Source organism: Carassius gibelio, chromosome B19 (assembly GCF_023724105.1).
Source record: "Carassius gibelio isolate Cgi1373 ecotype wild population from Czech Republic chromosome B19, carGib1.2-hapl.c, whole genome shotgun sequence".
Taxonomy (NCBI): domain Eukaryota; kingdom Metazoa; phylum Chordata; class Actinopteri; order Cypriniformes; family Cyprinidae; genus Carassius; species Carassius gibelio.
This window is the reverse complement of record NC_068414.1, coordinates 25,880,065-25,895,853: the sequence shown is the minus strand read 5'-3', so window position 1 is coordinate 25,895,853 and position 15,789 is coordinate 25,880,065. Positions and strand designations below refer to the sequence as shown.

Below are 15,789 nucleotides of genomic sequence, written 5' to 3'. Positions count from 1 at the left end.
GAACACGCTTCTTTGCTTTTCTTTATTTTTGTACCATTGTCCTAAAGTTTACATTGCAGCTTGAGGATAAAGACGTCTCAAAAGAGTCTCTCATTCGTTCACACAAACACGCACACATGATACGTCATCTCACATACAAATTGCCTCGGTTCCACAAAACATTTTCCACAAAAACATACAGTACGAAAATATAATTTCAAAAGCACTTTACAAAAGACTTGCAATACGATACATTCACTATATAGTATAGCAAACTCCCTCCAAAATAAATGCATCTCAATCACATTACTACATTGTAGGTGTGAGGAATCACACGGATCTTGTCCAATAAAATCACGTTTCACAGGTTCTAGTTTGCGTGTCAATGCTGAGACCAAATGACTGTAGCCAAAGAGGGTTACAAATGTGGTTACTGGTACAGCGTCCAAAAATACACACACATACATACAAACAAACATGACACCGGATGAATGGGAAAATAACAGGACAGTGAGTCATCTACAATGAGTCACTCACAAATAGGCATCCAACACTTCCTTCATTCCCAAGCTCCAGTTTTTGGCATCGAAATTACAGTAACTACCCATTCATTCAACTTCAATTTTTTTCCCAAGAAATTATGGTGACAATCCAAGATATTAGTGTTTAAATTCAGAACCTGGTCCAAATATATGGAACAATTTGTCCGTATTGAATTTCTGTGTCCTATCTTGGCACCACTAACAAAAAAATATAGTGTGTTATCATGTTTTTGGACATGTACCACAAAAAGCCATATAAATACCATGGTGGACAGTTCAAAGAACCACTGAAACACAATATGATACCATCACTGTTCTGTGAACAGCACCTTATTTTTCCAAACTTCATATCTGGAGATTTGGCAGTGCCATTTTTGGTCCATGTTGTTTCATTTGACCGACCCTAACCAAGAAAAACAGACTAGTAGATAGGAAAGCTTACTTGGTCCTTCTTTGCACCAAAGGTTTAAGCTCTAAGCAGTTGCTAAATAAATTTTTTGTAAACCGTGGTATGCTTTATTTGGCCGACAACAGGACTGATGCAAAAATCGTTCAATTAAAATTAAAGTTGAGAAAATATATTCAGGCAGCTATGCATCTGGCACTATCGAACTGTAATACTAGCAGGAACAATATAAAGTAATGATATAATACTTTTGACAACAAAGATTGTAACAGTAAGACTACAAGCCAAGAGACAGCAGAGCAGCTAAGCGGTCGTGTCATGCTAGCAAGGCGTAGCCTACAATACAAGGCAAGCAGAAGGCTAACAAATACATTTACACAAACACAACCACGAGGACAGTCCCAAACGAGTCAAAAATAAACAACAGCAACGACCGAAATCAAGACAGTACGAGCTACAACTGACAAAAATACTGCAAGGATGAGTACACAAACAGAAGTTTAGGTCCTCTTTAAGGCTCCTCCGCTAACAGGCACCAAAACGGATAGCCAGATGTGACCCGTTGTGTGTTTGGCAGATCATCCATGTTTTTTTGTTTTGTTTTTTTTCTGTTGGGGAAGAATAACTTGGCACTTCTGCAATGCTGGTATAACAGCAGGGGAGCGGGGCTGAAAAAATCTGCCCTTCTTTAAGCTGATGTTGCATTGCGCATTTTAAATGCGATTATTGTTGGCTTCAACAATAGTGTGTCTTCATTCAGGGTTCATTATGCCAAATATTGCTCAGAACTCAAATGCAACTAGACAGAAACCATGTGACCGCTTGCAGTCGTCTGGAGAAGGCCACATGCAGAAAATTCAATTTCACACCTAAGGTGCTGCCTGCATGCCAGCCGCATGCAAAAGAAATCTGGAAAGGTAACTTTACACTGCGTAACATCAGCCGTTTGGATATTCTGGGTGGAATGTTCTGGAACGACGTGAGTGGAAGTGACTTTTTCCTGTTTACTGGTATGTTTGTCTGAAAGTTGGCAGCTGTATTGTGACCTGAGATCAATGTCCTTCCAATTCAGACAATAAAAGACTGCTTCTCTACAAAGCAAATAAAAATATGAAATGTAATAAAAAAAGAAGTCCATAAAGATGAGATACATTTCTTGTATAAAACAGAATATAAATGTTCTGCAAAATATATAATGGAAAATAAAATGTTTGGATAATACAACTTAGCTACTAATATATATAAATGTGTCTTTATATAATTTCATATATATACACGTTTCAACATACCCACTGTAGTTTTCACTTGGTAGGTTTGATGAACAAAAAGAAATTATCCAGAATTTCTTAACTCTTCTGATTTGAAACCATTTTCTCTGAATAGTCTTTAAAATCAGAAAAAAAAAGTTTATGTCGTTTCCTAATCTTCAGCACAGTCATTTTTACTTATCAGTGACTGTCACCTACATACAAAAAAAAGAAAAGGAAAAAAGGAAAAAAAGCAATAAAGAAATGATATACATGGAATGTGCAAATGTTCAAGTATATCTACATGTATATATAAAATCACATACATAAAGAGAAAAAAAGTGAAAAACAATAATAATAATGATAATGAAATTAGCATTCGATCCCAGTTTACATGTGATCCAGAAATGTAAATGAAAGGATGACTAGGTACACTTGAAACCGATGGCGTGTGTATCACAGAGGTGGGTGGAAGTTGATGGTGTGATGTCTAAGGCCTTGAGAGGTTTTATAGCTTTTCCCACAGCGACACTTGAAGGGCTTTCTCACACGGATCTGTGTCCTGTGCCCGTTTTTAGCATGGTACTTAATACCATTCACATTCTGGAAGAGAAGACAGAAGTAAAAGCGGGAATGAGGGACAGTCGAAAGCACTACCAGAAAAAAACATTTATTACAATCCCCTGCAGGTATTCCCTACTTTAACAGGAAGCAATCATCTATATTACTTATAATGTAACCAACCACAGCTTTTGTTTTTCTGCATTTTATTCATAGATGAAACTGCAGTTACATGCTATTATTCATTTTTATTATAAAAAAACTAAATATAAACACATTAAATCTCTTATACCACAATAATACTTAATATTCAATATATATATAAATATTTTGAGTTGTGAGTGCAGTACCTTGTATCTTTTCTTGCATCCTGGAACAGGGCATGCGAAGGGTTTCTCATCGCCCCCATTCATGCACATGGAGCTGAGGATGGACTCTGAGCTGATGGCACTTTCTGTAGTCCAGGACTCGTCGCTGTCAGAGTCTTCATACTCCACCTCCTCCTCATCACACTCGCTGCCTGAGGCACACCAATAAAGTTAAACTCTTTAATTAGTCATTTATTTGCTTCATATATTAGCTGATGAAAGAACTAATGAGAACTGAGAAAGCAAATGTGCCCTTTTACTCCAATTATCCAGTGTTTCTTCATTAGGAGTATAATGTGGGTTTTTTTCCCCCCCACAGTTCAGGTTAGATTTAATATTTCTGAAAGAAATTGAATTAAACTAAAACTAACCGGCAGTCGGTTATTTATGCTTCTGACTCTTGGCATATTTCTTAACACAGAAAATACACTGACATAATTACAGGCGTATTTTAATGTTCATTAAAAGACAAGTGCATTATGAAACAAACAGGAAATGGACATCACCCAAGTTTGGATGTAAACCAATGGAAACTTTTCAGCCGAGCCACACACACACTCATTCAATCAGTGTGGCTTTAGGTTTAGGGGGAACTACCTCTTTGATAGTAAAAGCAACAAACCATAATTTATAGGTTAATATAATAAATCTGAAAATTTCAGACTTAATTATAACAAATGAAAAGACATTAAAAAATCAGCAGCCGGTGAATTCTCCATGAGTATTACAAACACTCCTAATGAGTTAGAAATATTTCAAATAGCTGTTTTTATATATCTAAATCTAAAGTGTGCAGTATCACACACACGTGCTCCATTCACCTGTGGGTGTGCTGCTGCGGAAGGAGGACGAGGGCGTGATGGGAGGGGTGACGGGTGGAGTTAGGCTGCCGTTGCTGTGTCGAGGGGGCGTGGCCGTACTGTTACGTGATACACCTCCGGTGACTGATATAGCAATTTTAGGTTGGACCTTCTTCTTCTGAGTTTCTTGCTCTCTGCGTGCCGCTTCAGTCATGAACCTGAAGAAAAAACAAACAAAAGGCCTTGTTAAAAGATTGATGTGCAGGTAATGATGCACCTGAGGACTATTGTTCTTTAAAATGACAACACGGCAAAAGCTACATTTGGAAATGGATAACTAAAATATGTGTCAAATACAATTGTCAACCTTCTGTACTGACCTCCCAAGTGTCATTGTTACAGAAATTTCCCACTGCAGTTTAGTTTAAAATGTCTTGCATATACACTACCAGTCAAACGTTTTTGAACAATAAGATTTTGTTTTTGTTTTTTTAAAGAAGTTTCTCCTCCTCACCAAGCCAGCAGTTATTTGATCCATAGTACAGCAAAAACAGAACAATTATGAAATATTTGTACTATTTCAAATAACTGTTTTCTATTTGAATATATTTTCAAATGTAATTTATTCGTTGTTTTTCAAAGCTACATTTTTAGCACCATTACTCCAATCACATGATCCTTCAGAAATCATTCTGATATTCTGATTCTCTGTTCAAAAAACATGTTGAAAACAGCTGTAGAATTTTTCTGTTTTATTTTGATGAATAGAATGTTCAGAAGAACAGCATTTATCTAAAATAGAAATCTTTTATAACATTATAAATGTCTTCATCATCTTTTGATCAATTTAAAGCATATTTTTATATAGATAGATAGATATCTCATTATATATATATATATATATATATATATATATATATATATTTAAATATATATATACACATATACCATTACTCCAGTTTTTCGTGTCACATGATCCTAAATTATACTCAAGAAACATTTCTTATCATCATCAGTTAAAAACAGTTATGCTGCTAAATTTTGTGGAAACTATGATAATTTTTTCTCAGGATTATTTGATAAATAGAAAGTTCCAAAGACTTTTTAACATTTCAAAATCTTCAGTCACATTTGTATGCATTTTGCTAAACTAAATAACTTATTTAAAAAAATCCCCAAACTTTGAATGGTAGTGCGTATATTCATATTTTTACTACACAAATTAGTATACATTATTTCAACATACCTATTAATGTAGCTCAGAGCAACATATGTGGGCTGCTGCAGCTCCTGCCTCTCCAGAACTCTGGGATCTGTGTCTGAGAGAGGAATAGAGAAAACACAATTGCTTTAGACTGCAAAACACAGGAAAAGCTGAAGATAAAGATATGCACATATAGGTCAAAGATATGCTATAATACATAGATGCACACAGACAAAGCAGCAGCCTGAAACAGTACTTTGTGCTTACTGTACGTTCGTCAAACAAGCACCCCTAATGCCCTGCAGACTCAACCTAACCACCACACCACCACACTTTTTCCATTCTACTTGTGACAGCAGGCAGCTTCCATTGCCTGAGGCCACCAGGCAATGCTTCAAAGGTTCCTCTACCAACTCTGTCTGGTTATAGTTTCAATCTCGGCCTGAGACTGCCCTTATGTGGCAAAATATGATGACACTGATCAGGATTTATCTTATGTGTAAACATTCAAAATGTTAGTTAACTAATACACTGTTTACCACACTGTATGTGTATATGTTTGAAAGAGTGTGTGTGAATTGTAAGATGTTAATTGCTTCTTAGAGCTCATTAAAACATAAATGGTGCACAGAAGACCTCACAAAGAGAAAAGTGTATGAGTGTTTGTGTGTGTGTGTGTGTGTGTGTGTGAAGCTGGCACATTCTGCATGATTATTTTCAATGACCATGTGGAGAAAGTAGAAAAAGGAAAGCAGGTTTTTTTGCATTCAAATGGGTCGCATTGCATGCGTGTGTGCAGTTATATTTGTGTATAACAGGCAGTGTATATAATAGGTCCCATATGTCTAAATGAGCTCTTACTCCAAGCCATTAAAAGCATTCCACCGTGTTCGCTTAACCATTATTCTCCTTGAACATGGAGAAATGTCTTCATGCACACTTATTGCTATGCAGAACTTGCCAGATCTCGCACGCGAATATACATTTTTGGCACTCTGTCACACAATCTTTAATAGCATGACTTGAATCCCAAAACACAAATGAATTGTAAAAAACAGCACAGATTAGGCTACGTTTCCTTGATGTCTTTTAAAGAAACCAGTCTAGAGTGCTACCTGTGTCTGCTTCTGCCTTAATCTCATCAGAGTGCTTTCTGTCGACTGCACTGCATGGATTAGGCCTTCCTCACCTCATAAAAAGGACACACATCCTCACACACACACATTTGTGTATCTCAGGTGGTCCACTGAGGTGGTCTTCAGTGGTTTATTAGTGTTCCCAAATCATTTTAGCTGCAGGTGTGCACTTTCAAGTTTTAAAGCAACTGCTAAATTAAAAACAATTGAAAATTAATTTAACTAAATGGTTATAAAACACTACAAACAGGAAATACTTACCTGTAGTCTATCAAAAGCAGTTTCAAGCTTAGGTTTAACATCATTGTAAGCTTGAGTGTTTTTATTTTATTTTACCTGCACACCAGCATTTATGCATTTATTATTTTATTACAATTTATAATTCAATCCCATAACTTTACACAAATTAGAGTCACAAATGAACCTTTCTGGAGTTATTTACAATTAATGTGTTTCTGACACGGAATAAAATATAAGAAAGTAATTGTGACTTCTAATCTCACAGTTCTGACCTCTTCCTGACTTCTTAAAACTGCAAATTGCAAGAAGTATACTGTGAATTGCATGAAAACAAATCTTCACTATTATATCACTATATAAAACAAATATTACTTTTTGTAATTTTTATTCTGTGGCAGAAACAGTTTAGAGAGCTACAATAAAGAGACATTAAATAGCTGTCATAATTAACTCACCCTTATATGGTTTCAAACTACTATGACTTTCTTTCTTTCATGCAACAATAAAAAACCCATGCTGAAGAATGTTTATGCTACTCTTTTTCATCACAAAGAAAGAGGATGAGGATACCAGGGCTATAAAAATCTGAATAATAAAAAGCATGATAAAAAATTAAAAAGTAGTCAGTGCAGTCTTGGTTCACTTTCAATGCATTATATGAAAAAGAACCGTCCTTTACTATTAATATGGGTCTTGAAGAACATGAGGGTGAGAAAATGTTGACAGAATTTCTGTAGGGTGAATTATTCCTTTAAATCTCAGCAACTTAATTCTAGAATTATGTGTGTAGGGGTGAAGTATAATTACATTTGCCAGGTGCAGAACAGTGAAGGGAGGGCAGAGTTAATGTTTTCCAATTTTATGATTTCCCTTCACCTAGAAAATGGAGGCACACAAGGTCTTTCCACGGGAAAAGTAGCAAGGAAATACACAAGCAGAAAAGAAACACACACACACACGAACACATTAACATTCAGTGCCTCTTAAACTGAACGCCCCAGAGTTAATTTTCACATTTAGCAAAATCATAAACTTCCAATAACAGCCGTCATAATTCAGTACAAACAACAACCATCCTTACGGCAGCAGGAAGTAGAGTTGAAAGCACCACTTGTCCCAAGCAGTAGCAGTAATGTTACATTTTAATGGGCCATGACCAGTATTAAATCCCTGTGAAATCTTTATGCAGGGCTAATAATACTGGGCCCTCTGTGAGGACATTAAAGAACTTTCTCCAATAAACATGCCTTTTATTCACAGCCATATCATTAAATCCTCTGCCTATCAATCCTCTCTGGGCTATTTACTGCTGTTCTACACACTGATTTGGAATCAGGTGGATCTGAATTAGACAGATATGCATCCCTGTAAGAACATTTTGGAATAGTTGGAAACTTTTCAAGAGGGCTCTGAAACCACCAGAAGAGCAAATGTGCCACCCAGTGGTGGAATACAGCACAAAAACCATCAGAAAGCAATATGTGTGTGTTAGTGTGAGTGTGTGCAAAAGTCAGAGGAGCCTGGCATGGAGCAGCGATGCAGGAATGCTGTGTTTGTTTTCCAGACGGCTAATTAAAAAGCAGGGGAGTGTTTTAATGTGCTGGAGAGCAGCAGGTCTCCGGATGGAGGGAAGGGGGAGGGGGGGAAGACAGGCAGGAAGGAGGGGATGGAGAGAACTCTAAACGAGGCTGTAATTACACTTCTCAGACCTCAGCAGGATACAATGCTCCAAACACTTCCGAATGTACACACAAACACACGCAAGCTCAAGGACGAGCACACACATGGAAAGGGAAACAAAAACATAAGCATTCACACACAAATGCACGAATTATGCACACCGGCACATACAGACAAACGCACACTGGGTTTTGGGTGGGACTAGGAAAGTTGGTATAATGGATTTTCCACTGGATCTCACTAATTGCCTCATAAAAAAGCCTGACGAGCCATTCAATGCAACTCTCTCTCTTATAAACACACACACAAATAAAAATCACAATGATCTCAACAGAGCTAAGCAGAATTAACTTCTATGATTATAATTATTATTTCTTGAAATTAGTTTGTCACATTTCATCAACTATTATTGCAACTATTCGTAGATGTCCAATAACAATAATTGTATACGTTTTTTTTTTTTTTTTTTTTTTGAAGAACTAGCCTGTTTAAATGTTCAACATAATATCACTGTGCAGATCAAAAAAAGGAAGGCTACTGAGAAATATAAAATGCAACAGATCCTTAGTGATAAATCTGCCATGATCATTCCTTAACAATATGAAGAAGAAAAAAACTCAACGCTATAAATGAGAACTGTGTTATTAGGTATACTAGGCCATTTTGGCCTTGAGAGAATAAAACATTAATATTTACAAAGCCAGTCGATATTTTATGGTTTACATCTAAAAAAAATCTAGCACTTCCTTTAGCGACAAGAGCAAAAGGATATTGTGTAACAAGCCTGACATCTTCTGGTCACTGAAAGAAACGCGTTCAAGTAGCCCATCTAGTACTCCGAGGGCCCTATAGTTTTATTTTTAAGGTTAAATTAATAAATCAAAAACGTTTGATGTATGCTAGGTTAGAGAACAACAACAAAAAAGGTCTGTAGAGAGTTCCACATGGCGCTGAGTTACTGTTTACCTATGGTTTAGGAGCTAACATTTCCGCCAGATGTTTTGTTATTTTTTTACTTTCAGTGATTTACTAAACCCTTTTTAGATGTTTCACCTACGTTTAATTTAGTTGTATTTACAGTGACGCAATACGCAGACGATAAGAGACTACAAAACCGGGACATAACAGAGTAACACTTCAGTTGTTTAAAATGATGTCATTTGTTACCTACAACATGGAAATACAATAGATAGCAAATGAAACGGGCATGTCTGAACAAATGTCCACTGCCACAACACTAAACAACAACTTAAATACAGTTCCGAATACCCTGAGGCCCGACTATCCCGGTCGGGTATGACATCAGGCTAAATTCCTTTCGGCCTAGACAACTATAAACAGATATATCCAATGAACTTTCCTTTTAGTGTTTGTTTGCATGTTATCTCTTTCTCACATTCATCCTGACGAATATTAAAGACGCACAGCTGGGTTGTTCTGATACCTGCGATAGCTACCTATCTGTCAGTCGAATCTCTTATTTTATTCAGCTAGACTATATGTCAAAATATATAGTTTAAGCTAGTCTTCTATACAGGGCAACATGACAGCTCTTTCTTGGTACTGTTTGATTACATAATATAAATGCGCACAGATCTTATGACAGTCTGTCCACCGAGTCAAGTGGTTAAAAACACCACAATCTTACCGCAAGGAGGCAATGTTACATAAGTTCATGTAACTTTATATTCACTCGCGAGTCAAAACCGACTGCATGCAAACTGTAGCCCACTATAGCCTGATCAGTCTAAAGAACAATTAAAACAAGCAGGATAAGGCAGTTCATGTAATTATTTTACAATGTCAACAGTTTATTTGATAACTAAAGAAATGAAAATGCATATACCCTAAACACCATTTGCATTTAGAAAAAACTATATGAAAGAATCAGCACACAATACACAAACAACATCATATGGAAGTCAAATAAGACAAGCAAGTGACAACAATTGAAAATCGTATTGCAAGAAAACACTTGGTGTAACAAAGAAACCGACTGACCTAACACCAATATGACTTCTTAACATCTGAAACAACGTTGTTTGTAACAATGTAATAATGCAAGTTATTAATCACGGAAGTAGTTGTGTAACCTCAATTGAGTAAACCTGTCTGTTTGCCTAATATCCCTTAAAGTACTTTGAGGCCAAAAACTTTCTCTCATCTACCTCTCAAACAGCTTACCTGAAGCTTATTAGTGAAAGGTATCAACAATTTCATCTATAAATTGTAACAAAACACTGAAACTGATTGGCTAACCCTGACATTGTTCTGATATAGTATGCAAAATGTGTCTAAATAGCTTTTACTACCAAGACTAAACTAAATACAGAATCGGGGCTTCTGAGATTACACTTAAACTCAAAAGTCATTCAAGGCCATACATGGTAGCTACAGCTATTTTCAAAGAACCTTTGTTTTAAATAGGTTTGTAAGCATTTTACCATTCGTTATCACTTTATGTCAGTAAATATACAATTGTTGCCTAAATAATGACCTGCCATTACCAATACTTCATTTGTTACAAGTGTGTATGATTTCTTAAAGCGATGAAACAGAGGAAGAGTTGGAGACAATCATGGGATGTAATCCAGGAGATGCGGACAGAGTCTGTATCCTGCTCTGTATGCCCGTTCTCTAAAATATAGGTTGTCCCTGTCGAGTTTTAACATTAATCACCCATTGAAAACACTAATAGTGCAGAACAAACTAGTTCTAACTCTTTAATTTACTCTATGAATTTTAACAATCATCTTCATGGCTGGCAAACTGCCAAACCAAGCCACTGCATGGGGTCTACACTCAATAGGATTACTATTGATTAGTATTATTAATGATCCGTGTGGAGGGCTAGGGGGTCTTTCATTGTTGTGCTCATTAAAACAAGAGCTCTGAGGTCAAATCCCTAACCCCAATGGTCAGATCTGTGTCTCCTGATGGAAATCAGACTAGCTGATCTTTATGAGTACAGTGACTGACAAACAGATAGGGTGAAGGTGTGTTTCATTCTGACAGATGCCTTCCATTGTGAAACTGCCATCACAATAGATATGAGCAGCACAGCAAAGCACTACATATCAGTTATAAACATTCATGCATTTCAATTACAGATCAGCAGTGCATACAAATATTCTACACACAGACAGTCAGAGTAAGGTCAATACTGTACAATACAATACTGTTACTGTACACTGTAATAATGTTTTCACCACAATGTTCTATATTTCTTGAACTTTCAGATGATTTTTCTTCATCAGTAATTCAATTCAGTTTAAATTAAAATATTCTTTAGCAGTAATTAGATTCAAGGTGTAATGAAAAGTGCAATGAATCACTAAACTTAAACTGTGCACCACTTTAATTAAAGTTTTCCATTTTTGTGGGCTGAAATGTTTACAGTGTGCAACGTTTTACAGTGCACAACTCTTAAACCAAAATGCATTTAATACATTATTGCGAAAAACAAGAACTGAAAAACAACAACAGATTTCGCTGAATACAGTTAATTTGGCTTCATATAGGCTAGTGATTCTCTAACATGGGGTTACATTTGAAAAAGTTAGTTATGCTAATACTAAAGTAACTGTTAAACACCTAAACAGGGATTCATTCCTGTGGACTTGACAGACAGCTTGAATACACAACACTAGCTTAAACAATGGCTCTCTACAGCAAGCGCTAATTACCGTAGACATGGCAAGCCATTTTTACATTTTAACCTTAGTAAGGAAAGTGCCTTGTTTCATTTTTGACAGGAATTAAAACGAGGCTGTGGGGGACAGAAGTACAACCTGTTAAATGGATTGAACTGTATATACAAATTGATCAGGTGACAGAAAAAACTTGGGGGAAGAAAATGGCAAAAAAAAAAAAAAAACGGGGGGGGAAAAAACTTTCAGTACAAAACATCTGTAAAACAATTTTATAACCAGCTGTGACTTATGACAATTATGTGATCTAAACCTTTATACACTGTATAAAGTTATAATATACACTGTATATTATAATATGAACTTTTTTTTACCTTTATTTAACCAGGTTCATCGGTTGAATTCAATTCAATTTAATTAGTACTAGTATATAAAAAATATATCAGTTATTATGTGCGGTTACGTAATGATTAAACATTCGCTATTTGAATAAGTACTAGTAGTACATTACATTTGAATGCTGTGAACTAGTATATATACTGTAGAGAAACTGAAAAATTATTTATTATAATTATTATTAATTTTAGTCACTATTGGACAACTTTTATTTATTAAAGGTACAGGTTGTAGGACCTGCCACTAGAGGGTGCACTAACCAAAACAATAACAATCACGTGGTTTGATGACACTAAGAAGGATCTTGGAATGATGGGATTTGTTGTCTTCTAACACAATAATTGGGCATACATAGCAAACACGAGTTCAATGATTTACGCGAGTAGATTACATACAAAGTCAATGCAAAGATGTGCAGTTCTAGAGACACGATGCCCCGTGTTTGGCATTTTTGGCGTTTGGCATTATGCCCCATAATACTAATCTTGTTGATCGTTATAATAGCAAACATTTTCTGTAAAGATACGAATCAAAACAACTCACCTGTTGAGTAAAACACAAGTGAGATCATCTCTTTCTAGTTAAAGTTTGTCGCGAAGCTCTCTCCATCTACAAAATGTAACACCGATATTGACCCTCGCACTTTCTCTCCTCTTGTCCCAAACTCTTGGGTTGTTTGGTTGGCCCATACGCTTACGTTTATGGGAGCTGTCCTTGTCAACAGAACCAGCGGCAGACAGTAAACTAACGTTATTGAAAGGCGACTGAACTGCCCCGTGTCACTGTTTAGAATGGGAATTTTTCATGATTTACAAGTAGTTGAAAACATTAGAGATATTGTTCGTAATCAGCTGGGCAAAATATATAACATTAGCCTAGTGGTTTTTGGATATTTTACTGCAAATATTTTACAAATTGTACCTTTAACCTAAAACTACTAACACTGCTAACAACAAAATACTGTATTAGTTTCTTCAAGCAATACATGTTAATCCGGCTTGCCATAAGTACATACAGGCCTAGATCTAAACAGAGCAGCTTCTGGTAACTGTGCACGAACCCGTGCACCCGTCGTTAAAACCTGCTTATGACTATCTATCGCCTCCTAAATAAATCGAGTCAATGCTAATGCTATTAAATTTCCTGCGAGTTCGTACACGTGAATTAGCGCGTCACTGCATAGAACCCAGCCAAATGCGCGGCGCAGAGACGCGCCTTCTCGGCGCTTGAGACCAGCTGCTTAGCGGGACGGCAGGCCGAAACCGGAGCGCCACTCACCGATGTGGTTATCTTCGATGTGAACGATGAGCTCGCCCAGGGACTCGAAATGCAGCCCGCAACCGCCAAACCGACAAACGTTGGAGAAGAAAGAGGCAGCCGCGACGCCCGTCATAATGGATGTGTTGGCAGATGTCCGTGAGCTTGCAGACCGGCGAAGGCAGAGGCTGTGCGGGATGGGGGTGATCAAATAGCCGGCAGCTCGTTGCAGCAGCAGCGGTGGCGGTGATTGCAGCTGGATCTGTTTAGACGGCTGCCAGCCAATGGGAGGGGGATGGGGGGCAAAGCAGCATGACGGAGGATCAGGAGGAGGAGGAGGGACCGGCGAGACAAACATGCTGCTGTTCACCTGAGAGGAGAAAGACTAGGAATGCTTAACTGAGAAGGGCTACATAAGCAACTATATTATTGATTATTTCAGTGCACCTTTTGCCAGCTAGGCTTTAAAAGTGTGAGGTGTATTAGTCTCACTGGATGGGAATGCAAAAACGATTAACTTTTTACTTAATACACTAAAATTATCATTACTACCACAGAAAGGCTACTGGCTCTGTGATTTATAAGTGTTTATAAACCAAATACTTTTGTAAAATAACTTTTCATGTATTTCACACCTTTGTTGTTGTTTGTATGTGTAAATTAACTTTACTGTACAGTGCATTTTTGTAAGAACGTGTATTTCATATGTATTTTAAGATGTTTTATATATTTTCATACTTGCATTCATTTCATTTACACATTCATTTTTAAAACATTTTGTTTATTTTTGTAAAAAATATATATTTTGTAAGTGCTTTTAAATTTACCTGTAAAAGACCTGTTCATTGGTTAGGCTATATATAATATAATATTAGATCTACTAACATAACATAAAATATTTTGTGAAAATAAATTACTTTAAAATTCTGTTAAAAGTACAGTTTGTGAAAAATAACAAGTGATCTACTCATTTACAGTGAAATACTGTAAATAGACATTCCCAGAATTCCTTGTGTGACATTTTGCATTTAATGGTATTGAATTATAGGGTTTTATGTTACAATTTATGCTGTTTAATTCATGTTTATTTGTGCCACAACATTGTGTACCTTTTAATTAGTATTTACCACAGCTTGTAGAAATGCTATTGTGATGAACTTCGATTAATCATGTGTCTTTCTCTTTACCACTTGTTCGACTGTAAAAGTATAAAACTGATTTTACTAGCAGCATGACCCAGCATGACTTAATTTAGCACTATTGTAAAAACAACAGGATTTGTTTGATTATATTTCCTGCTTTAGTACATTTATGCCACCTCTGTGTAGCCTACACACGAGTGTATGTATGTCAGTACAGGGGTGGCATAAAGTACATGTGCTTAAATATGAATGTGTCCAACTTCTGTGCCACTTTTGCAGCATAATATGTCATCTAATGTATTATTAATGTAAATGTATAACTAACCACCATATTGACTCTTTCAGCAAATTTTTTATTTAGCTGTAAAAATACTGCCTATCTGTATAATTAAAACAAATACTTCATAAACATGCGTATTTGAATTTAACTACACAATAGCAGAATGTCATGACACTCCTTTATAATGTGTCATATTAGACATAAAAGGAATTTTTTAACTAAAGAAAAAATGTCGACCTCCCACCTCTTTGACAAAACTTTGACAAGACTGGGAATCTGTCAGGTGTGACACAAGCATCCGTGTAAGGTGCTGTGTTCACAAGGAGCAGGAGGAATGTTCCTTCTGATCAGCCAGTGACAGTGACTGTGTGCTGACCATCACTTGTTAATCAACCGTTAAATCTCCCTGTTATAAATGTACTCTGCTGTTCGCCTATGTAAATAAGTGAGAGGCTAAATGACCAAATATTTTCCATGCTGCTGTTTTCAAACAAATAGACTTGCATAAAAATTTACTCCTGTTATACAATATTTTCTCATCAGCTTTATAATTTTGTGCTAGTGCGGTACATACGACCAATTCTTGAGTTTCAAATTGTACTGAAAAAGCTACAGCCTACAGACCACTGTTTGGGACGTACCATATAATGTTATAATGTAAAGCCAGCCAGATGTTAGTAAATGCAACCATCTGCCTCAAACAAGATAGACCTAAGCAGCCGATACCAGATGCTAGAAACTGTGAGGAGGTCATGCCAGGTCAAACAACATGACTGAACAATATCAAAGGATTCAGGATTCATCTAGTTCCAAAATTTTGAGTGATCCATTACAGTATCACTCATGTGCAGTAAATCTTTGAAATCTACCTCGAGACACTGAAATATTACAAAGGATCATG

General features: G+C 36.4%; 1 protein-coding gene across 1 annotated transcript; it reads right to left on the bottom strand.

The window, feature by feature from the left end:
* Window positions 1-3: 3 nt before the first annotated feature.
* LOC127979130 (juxtaposed with another zinc finger protein 1) lies at window positions 4-13,830 on the bottom strand. The gene is made up of 5 exons (XM_052584320.1): window positions 13,488-13,830; window positions 5,150-5,222; window positions 3,925-4,121; window positions 3,086-3,255; window positions 4-2,777 (listed from the first exon to the last, which is right to left on the bottom strand). Exons 1-5 carry the CDS (start codon window positions 13,822-13,824, stop codon window positions 2,631-2,633), a joined length of 924 nt encoding a protein of 307 aa, XP_052440280.1. The 5' UTR covers window positions 13,825-13,830; the 3' UTR covers window positions 4-2,630.
* Window positions 13,831-15,789: the final 1,959 nt, after the last annotated feature.